Source organism: Biomphalaria glabrata, chromosome 4, assembly GCF_947242115.1.
Source record: "Biomphalaria glabrata chromosome 4, xgBioGlab47.1, whole genome shotgun sequence".
Classification (NCBI taxonomy): Eukaryota; Metazoa; Mollusca; class Gastropoda; family Planorbidae; genus Biomphalaria; species Biomphalaria glabrata.
In genome coordinates this window covers 2369222-2384677 of record NC_074714.1, presented here as the reverse complement: position 1 = coordinate 2384677, position 15456 = coordinate 2369222, and the positions used below count along the sequence as shown (strand labels likewise).

General features: G+C 38.8%; 1 protein-coding gene across 2 annotated transcripts; it reads left to right on the top strand.

Annotated features, from left to right (window-relative positions):
• The first annotated feature begins 2689 nt into the window (after positions 1 to 2689).
• Positions 2690 to 13886, top strand: LOC106060523 (metabotropic glutamate receptor 3-like). Of its 2 annotated transcripts, XM_056025283.1 has the most exons (5): positions 2690 to 3364; positions 5760 to 5889; positions 7603 to 7754; positions 10519 to 12030; positions 12724 to 13886. In XM_056025283.1, the coding sequence occupies exons 1-5, from the start codon at positions 3083 to 3085 to the stop codon at positions 13363 to 13365; spliced, it is 2718 nt and encodes a 905-aa protein (XP_055881258.1). In that variant the 5' UTR covers positions 2690 to 3082; the 3' UTR covers positions 13366 to 13886. The 2 variants fall into 2 exon arrangements, with proteins under 2 accessions (XP_055881258.1, XP_055881259.1); XM_056025284.1 differs by lacking the exons at positions 2690 to 3364; positions 5760 to 5889; positions 7603 to 7754 and adding an exon at positions 9094 to 9718.
• Positions 13887 to 15456: the final 1570 nt, after the last annotated feature.

Below are 15456 nucleotides of genomic sequence, written 5' to 3'. Positions count from 1 at the left end.
AATGCGGCCCTCGGTGGAAAAAGGGTTGCCCACCCCTGCTGTAGGTTGAAAGTCTCTTGACAGATGAGAGATAAAGAAAAGGCGAAGAAGAAAATTTGAACTTAGCTTTCCATGGATAAAGGTAGCACCAGCTTTTATAAGAGGTAGCATCAGCGTTTATAAGAGGTAGCATCAGCGTTTATAAGAGGTAGCCTCAGCGTTTATAAGAGTTAGCATCAGCGTTTATAAGAGGTAGCCTCAGCGTTTATAAGAGGTAGCCTCAGCGTTTATAAGAGGTAGCCTCAGCGTTTATAAGAGGTAGCCTCAGCGTTTATAAGAGGTAGCCTCAGCGTTTATAAGAGGTAGCCTCAGCGTTTATAAGAGGTAGCCTCAGCGTTTATAAGAGGTAGCATCAGCGTTTATAAGAGGTAGCATCTGCGTTTATAAGAGGTAGCATCAGCGTTTATAAGAGGTAGCATCAGCGTTTATAAGAGGTAGCATCAGCGTTTATAAGAGGTAGCATCAGCGTTTATAAGAGGTAGCATCAGCGTTTATAAGAGGTAGCATCAGCGTTTATAAGAGGTAGCATCAGCGTTTATAAGAGGTAGCATCAGCGTTTATAAGAGGTAGCATCAGCGTTTATAAGAGGTAGCATCAGCGTTTATAAGAGGTAGCATCAGCTTTTATAAGAGGTAGCATCAGCGTTTATAAGAGGTAGCATCAGCTTTTATAAGAGGTAGCATCAGCGTTTATAAGAGGTAGCATCAGCTTTTATAAGAGGTAGCATCAGCTTTTATAAGAGGTAGCCTCAGCGTTTATAAGAGGTAGCATCAGCTTTTATAAGAGGTAGCATCAGCGTTTATAAGAGGTAGCCTCAGCGTTTATAAGAGGTAGCATCAGCTTTTATAAGAGGTAGCCTCAGCGTTTATAAGAGGTAGCATCAGCGTTTATAAGAGGTAGCATCAGCGTTTATAAGAGGTAGCATCAGCGTTTATAAGAGGTAGCATCAGCGTTTATAAGAGGTAGCATCAGCGTTTATAAGAGGTAGCATCAGCGTTTATAAGAGGTAGCATCAGCGTTTATAAGAGGTAGCCTCAGCGTTTATAAGAGGTAGCATCAGCGTTTATAAGAGGTAGCATCAGCGTTTATAAGAGGTAGCATCAGCGTTTATAAGAGGTAGCATCAGCGTTTATAAGAGGTAGCAACAGGTATAAGGGTAGGCATCGTTTTTAGTAAGTGGTAGCATCAACGTCGTCGCATCTCATCAGGTGTGATTAAAAAATAGCATCAGGTAGCATCAGGCTTGATAAAAGATTGCATCAGGTTTTATACGTAGCAACATGTTTTATAAAAGGTAGTATTAGATGTAATGAGGTAGTATTGATAAATGTTAACAAGGTGTTATAATTGATGGTGGTATGTGTTATATAAAGTAGTATTATTTGAGAGATAATATGTTACATTATGTTAGTCAGTGTTGGTATGTTAGTGTTGACATGTTAGTCAGTGTTGATATGTTGGTCAGTATTGATATTTTAGTCAGTGTTGATATGTTGGTATGTATTGATATATTAGTCATCATTGATGTGTTCACCAGTATTGATATGTTAGTCAGTGGTGATGTGTTGGTCAGTATTGATATTTTGGTCAATAATGATATGTTGGTCAGTATTGATGTGTTAGTCAGTATTGATGTGTTGGTCAGTATTGATATTTCGGTCAGTAATGATATGTTGGTCAGTATTGTACACCAATGATTTTCAATCCGATAGTTCTTGTTGCTCCTTCACAAAATTCGCTGATGATGCGGCTCTTCTTGCCCTGCTCTCAGAGAGCTCAGACGTAAATTAGTATTTCAAAGAACTAGAACACATTGAGGAATACTGTAAAGATAATTTTTTATTATTAAATGTAAAAAAAAACAAAGAAATGATAATCGATTTTCGTAGGGAAAAGAAGGAAAATGATATTGTTTCTGTAGCTGGAGAGACTATTGAAATTGTGCAAACCTTTAAATACCTTGGTACTATCCTAGACAATAAACTAAATTTTACTGCAAATACTGATTATATCAGCAAAAAAGGGCAGCAAAGATTACGACTACTAAGAAAACTGTCCTCGTTTAATGTTAGCGAAAAGGCCTTGGCTATGTTTTATCACGCTCACATCTGCAATATTTTAAGTTTCAATATCACTGCCTGGTATGGCAATCTGAGCATTAAAAATAAAAATAAACTTAATAGAATCCTAAATGCTGCTGGCAAAATCATTGGCAAAAAAGAAACCCCATTTGGGCAGTTGTTTGAGACAAACATCTATAAAAAAGCTAACAAGGTCCTCGAAATAAAGAATCACCCTTTGTGTCAGGATTTTGTGATTTTACCATCACAAAAGAGATACAAGACACCGATAGCAAAGACAAACAGACACAAACACTCTTTTGTTCCCCTGGCAATCAAATCATTAAATAAGAACAATCTGGTATAAACTTTGTCACATGTAAATTATGAGTGCGTCTGGTGTGAATGTACACTTTGGTTTCTTATAGTTATAATGTTTTTTGTTTGGTGTAATGCAACTGAAAGCAGCTATGATGTTCAATGTTTCAAATATCGATCGGAAAGTTCCGGTAGTTAGACTAAAACACCCAGTTGAATCCCTAACAATAATTGTGGGATTAGGGACAAACAATAAAAATTTTAAGCCGATTTCTACCGAAAAACAAAAACACACAAAAAAAACAAGTAGCTTCCATCAGAATTGCATTGGAATGTTATAAAACAAACTGGCTTAGATTACGCCTCTAGTTTATCTTTTCATATAAAGTTGATTATACACTGCGAGTATTACGATTAGATCTAGATCTTGATCTAGAAATCTAGTAGAGTCGAGAGATTTAAATCTACTCATAACTCTGGTATAGACTAGTCTATAGAAGCTAAGATTCTAGACTAGACTCAAATAGTCTAAATTCTAGAAACGAGAGACTAGGCTAGGAATTTCGATTATATTGATATCTAGATCTAGGTATATTAACATAAGATATTTTAAAATAGGTTCTCTATTTCGTATCCAACCTTTTAACCCCCAAGACAAAACTAAAATGACATGTAACGTGACTTCAGTAAAGGGTCGCTCTATGTCACTGTCCTTGCGGTCAGTGTTATTGACTGTCACGCTTGTTATGGTGACCAGAGCCTACGTTCTTGGGGACAGGCGACTGGGAACAGTTTATAAGGACCTGGGAGATCTGAACCTCGGAGGCTTATTTTCTGTGTCTGCGTATGATAACTTGCCGGTGTGTGGTAAGTTAATACCCTTGGAAGCTTTTAGAATTCTCCGCGTCATGTACATCCTGACGGACATTATAAGGAGCATTAACGAGGTCAGTGTTACTCTGTTGGTCAGTTTTTCTGTGTTGGTCAGTGTTTCAGGTGTATATGTATTTCTCCCACACCCATTCTCGAGTTCCACGACAGAGCCACTATATTGTGTTATAAGTGATTTAAATTATCAATTATTCCGATTTAATTCTTCTTAGCTTCTGGTAGAAATACATAAACCTACACGTAATGGAAGTTATTAAGCATTAAGTACCTGAAATGCAAGTTCCCCCTTTCAGATTTGCGGGAGCCGCAGTGGGACCCGCACTTTCATAGGCCAGCGCTAATTCTAGGTGTAAATTATTAAATTAAACCATTAAAACTTATGACATGGTTCTCGCAGCCTCCTAATTTACAGTAAATTTCTGAAAAATCTCCAGGGCATTTTTTTATTGTATGTGATTGTCGTAATTACAATTTGATGGTAGCAGACATGGTCGAAATATGCGTTCACCCCTTTTGGAACTATACATCGCGTGTACATTTATCTTTTCCTAAAACGTTTCCACTATCCACCACAGAAGGCCACAAACGAAGTTGGGAATGTAGAATAGATCAATTGCCTGAGATAGTGACGCATTCAATAAAGAGCCGAACAGTAGGCCCAATAATGCAATAGAGGGAAGATATAGTGCCTGGTTTCTGAACCGGGGGGGGGGGGGGTTTGACAAGAATATTTGATTTGTGATAGGTCGAAGTCATTGTGAATATATAATATTTACAACAGATTTTTATTAAGTTATATAAATTTTTACTATTTTTACCTTTTGAGCTATAATTGGACTTAATTGTTAATAATTTAGCTGTACAACATTTAGCTCTTGAGCTATAAAGGGGGAATAACCATTGAAGGATTATGGGCACGACATGGCCTAAATTTTACCGATGCGCCGAAAACCCAAAATATCAAATATCAAAAACTGCTTTCCCAAACTACGTTGCTGTACCTTAGATTATTTTTAGCAATATCCATAACAGTGGCTTCTGGTGAAAGAAGCTTCTCGCACCTCAAACTAATCAAGAATTACTTTGGGTCAACAATTCACGAAGATAGATTGAACAATTTGGTAATTCTTTCTATTGAACGTGATCTATGTAGGGGACAGAACTTCAATGATACACTCTATGACTTCGCAACAAGCAAAACTCAAAGTTAATTTGATCGTGATGTTGTAGTTAGTAAAGAATGAATAAAATGCAAAAACGAATTTATTTTCTAATACAAAGTCTAGATTTTCACTTATTATCCTTTTACTTATTATTCTTATCCCTACTCAGACAAGGCCCCGCGCAATCAGTTTTCCATAGGTCCCCGTGATGATTAGGGCAGCCCTGGATGTAAAGGTCATAAAGGTCATCTGTAGCCTAAGGATAGCGAGGGTGTCATGTGGCTAACCACAACGACAAACTGCTTTTACTTTTCCCCAAACTAACGGCAGGTACCCATTAGAGCAGGGTGAACTCGATGTTTGAGATCCCTGGGTTAAGAAGCCAAGCGTTTTGTCACCCAGCCACCGCGCCTCCGAAGTAATTATACTTATGAGTCTATATAAGCTATAGATAAATGCTACTTAAATACACGTCATATCACGGAGTCTTGAGACATGAGCTAATTTATTTCTTTTTAAATTGCATTTAAAAAGCCTTAACTTCTTTTTTTACCAATTTAAAATATTCCTTGGGATTCTGTTCGCGTTCTGTGGGCCAGCATATCTCTTTCCACACAGGTGGTCTAGGCCGACGCGCCTTAAGTTTGGTTTTTAAGACTGCGTCTGAAGACAATGCAAACAATTGTTCTTCTTCCGTATGCGACCAACATTGCGACAAGGATGTTGGGTTCATTTTAAATGTTATCCGTTCAGTGTTATCTGTTTAACCCAGGGAAATTGTTTTTCAAGCTCATTTGCGGACTGTCCGAAAATGCTGTGCTATGTATATCAGAGCATAGGCATCTCTTTTAGTAGCCGAGCTTGTTGTGAACTCATGAAGAAGAGGGAAATAACTAACTTCTCCGTTACCAACTGGTTTTTGGTATAAATTTAAATTTACGATGGCAGTGTTCTTGCTTTGTCTTGATCGTGTAAAAAGGTAGCGATAAGCTGAGGCAATATTAACATCGACTTAAGGCCACTGCAATTGACCCCCCCCCCCCTAACAAAAAAAATACTTTACATTCTACAATATCAGAGACCTTGACCTTTTAAACCACACATATGGAAATAAAACGCATATTCTACAACACTTGGTACTGATCTCGCATGGGACAGTCAAACGTTAAAAACATTTTTCTATTGCCATTTTATTGGGTCTTCAAAAAACATATATCTCATACAATGAAGTATTCAATTAATGGGCTTATTTGGGAAACACTGGTCTAAACGGTATGTCCTGCGCCAGAACAATACGATTCTACCTGGTGTCAAGCTGGGATTTGCATTTCTGGACTTCTGCTCAAACACGAATGCAGCTATGATCCAGGCCGCCAGATTTCTACCTCGTTCAAATCCATCGGACTATATTGATACAAGTAAGATAACTAACTTCTTTTTTTTTCTTCCTTTCTCTTTGTCTTTTCTCTCATTTTCGTCTTTCTCTTTGTCTTCCTTCTACTTCACTTCTCGCTATCTTCATTTATCATTGCCACCATTTTTCTTATCTCTCTTTGTCTTCTCTCTCTTCGTCTTTTCTCTCTTTGTCTTTTCTCTCTTTGTCTTTTCTCTCTTTGACTTCTCTCACTTTGTCTTTTCTCTCTTTGTCTTTTCTCTCTTTGACTTCTCTCACTTTGTCTTCTCTCTCTTTGTCTTCTCTCACTTTGTCTTCTCTCTCTTTGTATTTTCTCTCTTTGTCTTTTCTCTCTTTGTCTTCTCTCTCTTTGTCTTCTCTCTCTTTGTCTTCTCTCTCTTTGTCTTCTCTCTCTTTGTCTTCTCTCTCTTTGTCTTCTCTCTCTTTGTCTTTTCTCTCTTTGTCTTTTCTCTCTTTGACTTCTCTCACTTTGTCTTCTCTCTCTTTGTCTTCTCTCACTTTGTCTTCTCTCACTTTGTCTTTTCTCTCGTTGTCTTTTCTCTCGTTGTATTCTCTCACTTTGTCTTCTCTCACTTTGTCTTCTCTCTCTTTGTATTTTCTCTCTTTGTCTTTTCTCTCTTTGTCTTCTCTCTCTTTGTCTTTTCTCTCTTTGTCTTTTCTCTCTTTGACTTCTCTCACTTTGTCTTCTCTCTCTTTGTCTTCTCTCATTATGTCTTCTCTCACTTTGTCTTTTCACTCGTTGTCTTTTCTCTCATTGTATTCTCTCACTTTGTCTTCTCTCACTTTGTTTTCTCTCTCTTTGTCTTCTCTCTCTTTGTCTTTTCTCTCTTTGTCTTTTCTCTCTTTGTCTTCTCTCACTTTGTTTTCTCTCTCTTTGTCTTCTCTCTCTTTGTCTTTTCTCTCTTTGTCTTTTCTCTCTTTGTCTTCTCTCACTTTGTTTTCTCTCTCTTTGTCATCTCTCTCTTTGTTGTCTCTCTCTTTGTATTTTTTTTCTCTTTGTCTTTTCTCTCTTTGTCTTTTCTCTCTTTGTTGTCTCTCTATTTGTCTTCTCTCTCTTTGTCTTCTCTCCCTTCGTCTTTTCTCTCTTTGTCTTTTCTCTCTTTGTTTTCTCTCTCTTTGTCTTTTCTCTCTTTGTCTTCTCTCTCTTCGTCTTTTCTCTCTTCGTCTTCTCTCTCTTCGTCTTTTCTCTCTTTGTCTTCTCTCTCTTTGTCATCTCTCTCTTTGTATTTTTTTCTCTTTGTCTTTTCTCTCTTTGTTGTCTCTCTATTTGTGTTCTCTCTCTTTGTATTTTCTCTCTTTGTTGTCTCTCTCTTTGTATTTTCTCTCTTTGCCTTCTCTCTCTTTGTCCTCTCTCTCTTTGTCTTCTCTCTCTTTGTCCTCTCTCTCTTTGTCTTCTCTCTCTTTGTCTTTTCTCTCTTTGTCTTCTCTCTCTTTGTCCTCTCTCTCTTTTTCTTCTCTCTTTTTGTCTTTTATCTCTTTGTCTTCTCTCTCTTTGTCTTTTCTCTCTTTGTCTTCTCTCTCTTTGTCTTCTCTCTCTTTGTCTTCTCTCTTTGTTTTCTCTCTTTTTGTCGTCTCTCACTTTGTCTTTTCTCCTTTTTTCTTCTCTAGTTCTCTTTTAGTATTCTTGTCTTCTTTCTTTCTTCCTTCTCCACCTATTTTTTTCTCCCTTAATCTTATCCGCCAGTGTCTTTTCTTTATCTCTCTTTATTCGCACTAGATGAATCCAACTATCTGACGTCTTACAAAGTGGTGGGTATGATAGGGACCGCAAACCCGTACGTACAAACTCCTACCTCTATCTTGTTCAGTAGTGCCGGTATACCGGTAATAAGCGTCTGGAGCGAGCCTCGGATCATTCACAAACTACAGGTCAGAGGTTCATATACACTGTGTTTAGAGGGCTTCAGAGGGCTTTTGTGGTCAAGCATTAATGCGTCAGTTCTGATATATCAGAGTAAAACAATTAGTGGTCTATATTGCAATTAGAGCAAAAACAAAACAAAACAAAAACAATTACAAAAGGAGAAACCAGCAGCTGGTGACTTTTTGACACTGCCCGCTACATTCTGGAAGAACCAGCTACACTAGCTGGCCCTTCTTTTGACAGCCAGGGGGTCTGGGGGAGCGCTATAGACTCCCTCAGCGGGTTCCGAGGCGGATCCCCGACGCCAAGCAAGCGTTTTCTTATATTCTTAAATGCATTTTGACATCACAAGTTATTACATATATTACATAGTTGTTTTAAATATCACACGACCTGGCAGTCTTGCTAATTTCATTCTATTATATTTTTTAAGTAACTGTTTAATGTTACGGTCTGACTACAATATAACGCCCATTATTACAATCAACATACTAGAAGACACTTCTGACAAGTAGATTAAAAAGTAACAATAATAAATAAAACACTGAATTATAATTTCCACATACTACAAGACAACTTAATAAAATATTCAAAAGGACACAAAGATAAAAGCTAATTTCTCATTCCATATGGAGGCTTCGTGGCTGAGGGGTAGAGCACTTGGCTTCTCGAACCGAAGGTAGCGGGTTCGAATCCATGTGTCCCTTAGATAGACCTGCACTCCATGGACTCAAAGCTTTTAGTAATGCCACGTTGCCTCAAACGTTACGGTTTACAGCAGGGGTTCTTAACCTGTGGCTCGCGACCCCTATGGCGGGTCGATTGACGATTTTCCAGGGGTCGCATTAGACTATCAAAAATGTGGATTGTTATTGTCTATTCTTCTATTGCTGTATGTGTGTATGTGTGTGTGAGGTGGGGTCGCGGCAGAGTGGGAGATCGTAAAAAGGGGTCGCCGTGCATAAAAGGTTGAGAACCGCTGGTTTGCAGGCTTTTTCAGTGCACGGACATTGATCTCAGACAGACATTCAACTTCTCGTGTTTATGTTTGTAATGTACCAGCACCTTGAGCCTACATTATAAGATAAGATTAGATAAGAGATAAGATAATTTGTATTGATCCAATCAAATGGAAATTCAGTTTGACTACAATTGACAACCTCAGCGTAACTACTGTACAAAAACAATATTGATGAAAAATTCGAACAACATTCACACACGAAAACACATACAGATTCACAACCAGCGCTTTATGAATTTGACTTCTAGGTAGGGCTCGATGACGACAGCTGATCTTGTTACACTCTGACCGAAAGTGGGATAAAGGAGTTTTTAAATCTTTCAGTTTTACTCCTAATGGAAAGGAGTCGATCAGATCTGATGTAACAGTGGTTTAATGGGTGCAGGTTGTCTTTAAGAATTGTGATTTGCAAAGGCATTTTTCTTGGAAAAGCTCTTCAAGAGATGGTAGCTGTACTTGAGTGATATACGATGCTTTTTTAATTAGTCTATTTATTCTAAGTCTTTGGGCCAGTGAAGTATTACCATACCAGCAGGTGATGGAAAAGTTAGTAAGACTACTGATGGTTGCTGTGTAGAAAAGTTTGATTATTGTTTTGTCTATGTTGAATTTTCTTAGCTTTCCGAGATAGAAGAGTCGCTGGTGAATTTTCGTGTATAGATTTTGACAGTGCTTATTCCATGTCTGTTTGTTGTTGATAGTTGTTCCTAGATATTGTTGTAACCCTGCCTTGCACCAGTGCTTGAGATGCGCACTAGCGCACTAGTGAACGTAATCAGGAAGAGACTAGAATGGAGAGAAGAACAGTGCATCAGGGATTGTGAAGAGTCTGAATGTTTGGAAACTAAGAAGCAAGCTTTTGTGCTGCCTGAAGGTTGTAGAAGGGACCTGGAACGGAGCGGGGAAGGATGTCGTTGGTCCACATTCGGCTTGCTGTCTAAAGGACTGGTAAATTAGTAGAAAGACTCTGAGGAAGCTGAAGGATGCCATGTGTTTGTCCTAGTGAATAAACACCTGTCTTTATTTCCTGTTACACTGTGTTGAGTTGTATGCCTATTCGTTGAGTGCCTAACCTAGAGTTACAACAATATTTATATTCTTGTACTTGTTCTATGGTTAGTTGTTTATGCTTGTCAAAAGCACTCTATAGTATAGATTAAACTATTCTTATTGTTAATTCCGGGACCTTTAGGGCGCCTCTGAGTCCTCCCAACTCTTACGGCTATCTGACATCGGTTGGGAAAAGCAAAGGCGGCTGATCGTAAAGCTTATGACATCCTAGTTAACAGTGGGCCACATAAACCAGTGACGTTTACATCATCTGTCCTTCAGACCACGTGGTCTGAAAGGGTTTTAATTTTCTCTCTCAATCCACATACTAGGATATCCCATGATCCTTCTTGTCTAGTGTCTTCAGAGCGTGGAACGGATTTCCTGAACAATTTATCAATCTAATTAACAAGCACGACTAGACTATAATATAAGATTATATAAGATAAGAAGATAAGATAAGAAATATACGCGAATAACTTTTTTTTTTTTCATGTTTTGAAGGGACGTCTGTAAATTATAAGATAAGTAAAGACTAGATAAGTTCAGCTGTCATATTGAAATACAAATTTATACTCCAGAAGCCTGGAGCTTGAAAAATCGATACAAATTACAATAGCTACGATGGATAAAAATTACAATAACTACAATGCATTTTTTTTTCTTTCTTTATGCACCTGGGCATTGTCGTCTGTCAGAGTCAGCACTCTAGTGTCTTGTACCTGTCTTCAATGAAGCGTAATTTGGTTGAGGCCATGATCAGCTACCTGGTGGCATATCAATGGATGGGGGTGTCTGTCTTGGTGGAAAATAACGAGGCAGGGAGGCTCCTGCTGGAGTTTATCGTGAAAAAGCTGAAAGCCCAAAAGATCTGCATCTCCATGGCCAGTGCTGTCACCGAGACCTCGGACAGCGAAGAAATTATCAAGTCTCTTACTCAAAGCCAGTCAAAGGTCGTGATGATGTTCGTAGAATCGGCCACTGTGAACAGTCTTCTGCACGTCATAGGTCAAGAGTCTGAGAGGAGAAAACTAGTAATGCTTCTCAGTGAGGATTGGACGCCTCTTGTGGAGTCGGAATGGCTGGTTCACGGCATGGTCCTCTTCACCCATCTCAACCTGGGACTTGATACTGTCGAGTTTCGCCATGACGCTCTAAGACTGATACCATGGATCAAGAAATTTATGCAGGAGTCCCACTGCGAACTGGACGGCTGCATGATGTATGTGATCGACCAGATGTCCGTCATAACAATGGACGATGTTTTAATCCACGACGCACTTATGGTCTACGTTTTCGGCCTGCAAAGTCTCCTCAGAGAGAAATGCCCCAGCGCGAAAGGGGCCCAAGCGAAAACGTGCTTTGAAAAACACTCCGGCGAGTTTTTAGAGTACCTGAAGGAAGTGTCTTTTCGTGGCAAGTCTGGGAACATCCTCAATCGTGAGTCGGGCAACAAATTGGATCCGGAGAAGGTCTACGTCTATCAGATCCTCGTAGAGGAAAAGGAAGTGATCGAGGAAGAGCAGGAGGTGGTCCATCTCGCTACGTACTACATAAAGACTAAAGCGATGGAATTTCTTATGAATGTAAATATTGACTGGGTCGATTTCCCTTTAAGTAAACTGGACATCAAATCCCACTGTCAATATCCATGCTCCCCCAGAGAGATCAGGGTGAAGAAAGGGGAATGCTGCTGGCAGTGTTTTCTTTGTCAAAACAATGAGAGAATTGTCAACAACGAGACCGCTTGTGAAGAGTGCCCGCCCCTGACTTGGCCCGCAATGAACGCCGGCACGCTGTCCGTCTGCGTGGACGTCGAGCTGACCGTCTTCGACATGACCAACCCTGTGACCATAGCCACGCTGATCGCTGACCTGGCCGGGGTCATCATGGTGGTCTACGTCTGCGCGATGCTCAAGTTCAGGTACGACACCCTGGACCTGCCACTGCCAATGCTGCTGATGCAGGTCTTGTTCATCGTCCTTGGCTACGCCTCCGTGCCATTGTTTTTGAAATCCCCGACGCCCCTGACCTGCAACGCCGCCAACCTTTTGTTCACTGTCAGTTTTAGTGGCCAGTACCTGTGCCAATTCTTAATCTGTATCCAAGCCTACAGGAAGTACCATATGCCTGCTGAGGACGTGAATGTCGTCAACCTCACAGATGGGGTCTATCAAAAAGCTTACATCACAGCTGCCCTGATCATCCAGGTAAATCATATTGCATGGAAATATAAGTAGATCTGTGCATTTACAAGCATATAGATCTGGATTTGTAACAACCTGTAAATTTGTGTTGTTTTTTTTACTAAAATATACATCTATGCGAGTAAATTTCTGTTTTCCTACAAATATTAAATTTTTTTTCGGGACAGTGGCGTAGCTCGGCTGGGGGTGTCCATATTTAAAAATCCACTTGAGAGGGCCCCCAAAGGAGTGTCTGAAATTCCTTTTAACATTAAATACTATGACATTTTCTGATTTATCAAATTTCATGATGTCGAAATGTCAAAAGGCAGGGGCTCCTTAAAGAGATTAAGTCCCCCGGGGCCCCAAAATACCTAGCTACGCCGCTGGTTCTGGGAGACGGAAGCTCGTGATAGAGCATGGCGTCTCGCTGTGTAAACTGGCGCGCAAATTGCAGAGGACAAGAGAACAGCTGGAATAACCTGCCCAGTGTGCGGCCGAACATTCCGGGCTCACATAGGTCTCACCAGCCACATGAGGAGGCATAAAACCCCAGTGCAAAGCCCTCAGCCTCCTGGATGACAAAGTGGTCATCATCGAATCACGATGGACGAACTATATATATATATAAGAAAATATTGAATTGATCTACACTTCTAAAACTGTTGTATTTTACTATTATAAATAGGTGACTTTTGATATTTATATCCTCAACAGGTGGCAGTCTACTCAGCTTTACATTTTCTGCACCCTGTAACTGTTTACAAGCAGCAGCCCATACTCGGAGAGCCTTTGGTCGAGTTCACTTGCAATATCCCCATCTTGCATACTGTGGTGTTCATCATTTTCTCCATCACATGCCTGCTGATCTGCAGCGTCTTCTCGTTCAAATCCCATAACCAGGAGAGGGAGAGCTTGAGGAGCCGCTACCAGTCCATGTATGTGTTCATTGCCCTGGTCATGTGGATCGCTTTCATGCCTTCCTACCTGACGGCTACCAGCCAGATGATGAAGATCTTCTTCCTGATCCTCGCGGTGCTGGTCAACCACTTCAGCGCCCTCGTGCTGAACTTTGTCCCCTCGCTCATTCTAAGCCGGGTCATCAAGCAAAGTCGAGAGTCGGGGCCGTTAATGCTGCTTCAGAACCTCTCAGAAAGAAGGAAATCTCGGAAGTCGTCCGCAAGAAAAGTGTCAACGGCTGTGGATAAACCAGTACAGCATGAGGAGTTTGAGCAAATGACTCCAAAACCTAGCCTTAAACCAGATTCTTCCTCATCGACTAGTCCCCAAATTGTGCGTTTGATGTCGAGAGTAGATTCCTTACACCCCTTAAGCGGCGGAAATCGAAAGTTGGTATGATTTCTCAATCCGGCCTCCATCTTGTTCCACCACCCAACCAGACAGCCGAGTCTAGAACTTTGACTAGTGGTAATTAAGCTTTCCCGTTCCTCAAAGGGATGGAATTTTATCAAGTCTCTCGATCGCGTTTAAGGATACGCGGTGTCGGACGCAACACAAGAAATGTAACGTTCTTAAGACTGGCTAATTTTTTTAGCATATTAATTTTAATTTTTAATTGTACTTGTTGTTTACCTTTTTTTTTCTTTCCATTCCTCTTTTTTACATTTTTCTTCAATCTTTATTTCTTTTTTTATTCCTTACATTTATATTCTTTACTTCTTTTTTTTTTTTTTACATTCTTTCTTTCTTTCTTTATTTATTTTTTTGCTCTCTTCCTGTCCTTTCTTTTATTTTAATTTTCATTTAGTTTTCCTGTTTGTCCTTAGTAATTTAAATCAATTTCATGTCTTTTAAATTGTGTAATACTTATATATTTATTATTGAACATGTTATGTATCATATCACATTTAAGTTTGTATAATTAGTATTGGAATTGTTCTGTTTCTGTCAAACGTTGCTAATCAATAAAATGTGGATACCTATGCACCAGAATCTATTTTTAAAAAACTTATATAAACTCTGTCTGTCTGTCTGTCTGTGTGTCTGGTAAATATTGTTTACACGATATTTCTCCAGCACCCATCCTAGGATCAAGTTGAAACTTTGGCATAGGCAAGACATAATCAATAAAAAAAAATTACTGATAAGTCAATTAATTACCTAATTAAAAAATTAATCCTTCAGTATTAATATTTATGGCTAAGTATGTAGGTTTACTCCGTTCATGTAATGGTACACTTTATTTCTCTCACACCTATTCATGGATCAAGTTTAAAATTATATAAATATTTATTGTACCTAAAAAAAACTCATCAAACTAACAAATTAGTCGATTAATTATTGGTAATTGATTATTTTGATTAAGATTGAATATGGGAAATAACTTCTACATTTTTTAGAGATATGGTTGTAAGTGTTGAGTTTTTTCCCTTAGATAGGCTTTGTTTGTTTTTAAAAAAGGATTTTTTTTTTCTTTTGCTTGTTATTCAGTGTTTCTATATAAAGCTGTAAGGGAAGTCGCCCCGAATCTAGGAAAATCAATCTTTTCTGTCTTAGAAATGTAATGATCTTTAGTTTTCAAAGTTTAGAAATAATGCAATATCATTTGGCGGATTTTAAATAGACTGGGCCATTAATCACAGAACTGTATCGTCACGTAAATCTATGAAATAAAGCCATTTTCTCGTGGTTTCCATTGAGATAATGTATCAAAAGTCCTAGATCGAAATGAATCAAGTGTTCATTTGAATCATCGTATGCACATTTAAAGAGTTTGGTTACCTAGCTCTTTCTAGACAATGCATCTAAAAATTGCGAAATAATAATTATGAGACGAAAGTGCTTTTTTTTTTTTCAATGTTCAATAACTAGATCTAAACACTTAAATTATATGTTACATAGGTTAGAATTTGAAAAAAAAACAACTTTACTTCTATAAATTCTTTACGAAACAAAACCTTGTTTCAGCTTTTTTGGAAGTTTTTCACGACATTTGTGTGCAGTGATAGAGATGTCTATGTCCAGTCTAGGTATAATATATATATAGGTCTGTGGTCTGGGCCATGACGTCATAATCATTCCCGAAGGATCTTTTTTTTTTAACTTATTAAAAGACCTCAACAGAAAGGAATAATTCGAAAGCTGTTGAGCTCCAAGATGACCCGCTGACCACAGAAAACATAAGCTGTAAGGCCATATCATTAGGTGGTAAGGGCTCGCAAAGACTTTCATTTAAGGAACAGTACCAGGAAGAAGAAGAAGAGGCAGACAGAGAAAGCGATGGAAGGACAACATCGAAGAATAGACGGTCCAATTACTGAAAGACATTCGAAGACATAGCTACTGCCATTATTCTAATTGTTTTTTATAAGACTTAGTACTAATAAATATAAGACTTGGTACTAATAGCCTAAATATAAGACTTAGTACTAATAACATAAGACTTAGTACTAATAATATAAGACTTGGTACTAATAACATAAGACTTAG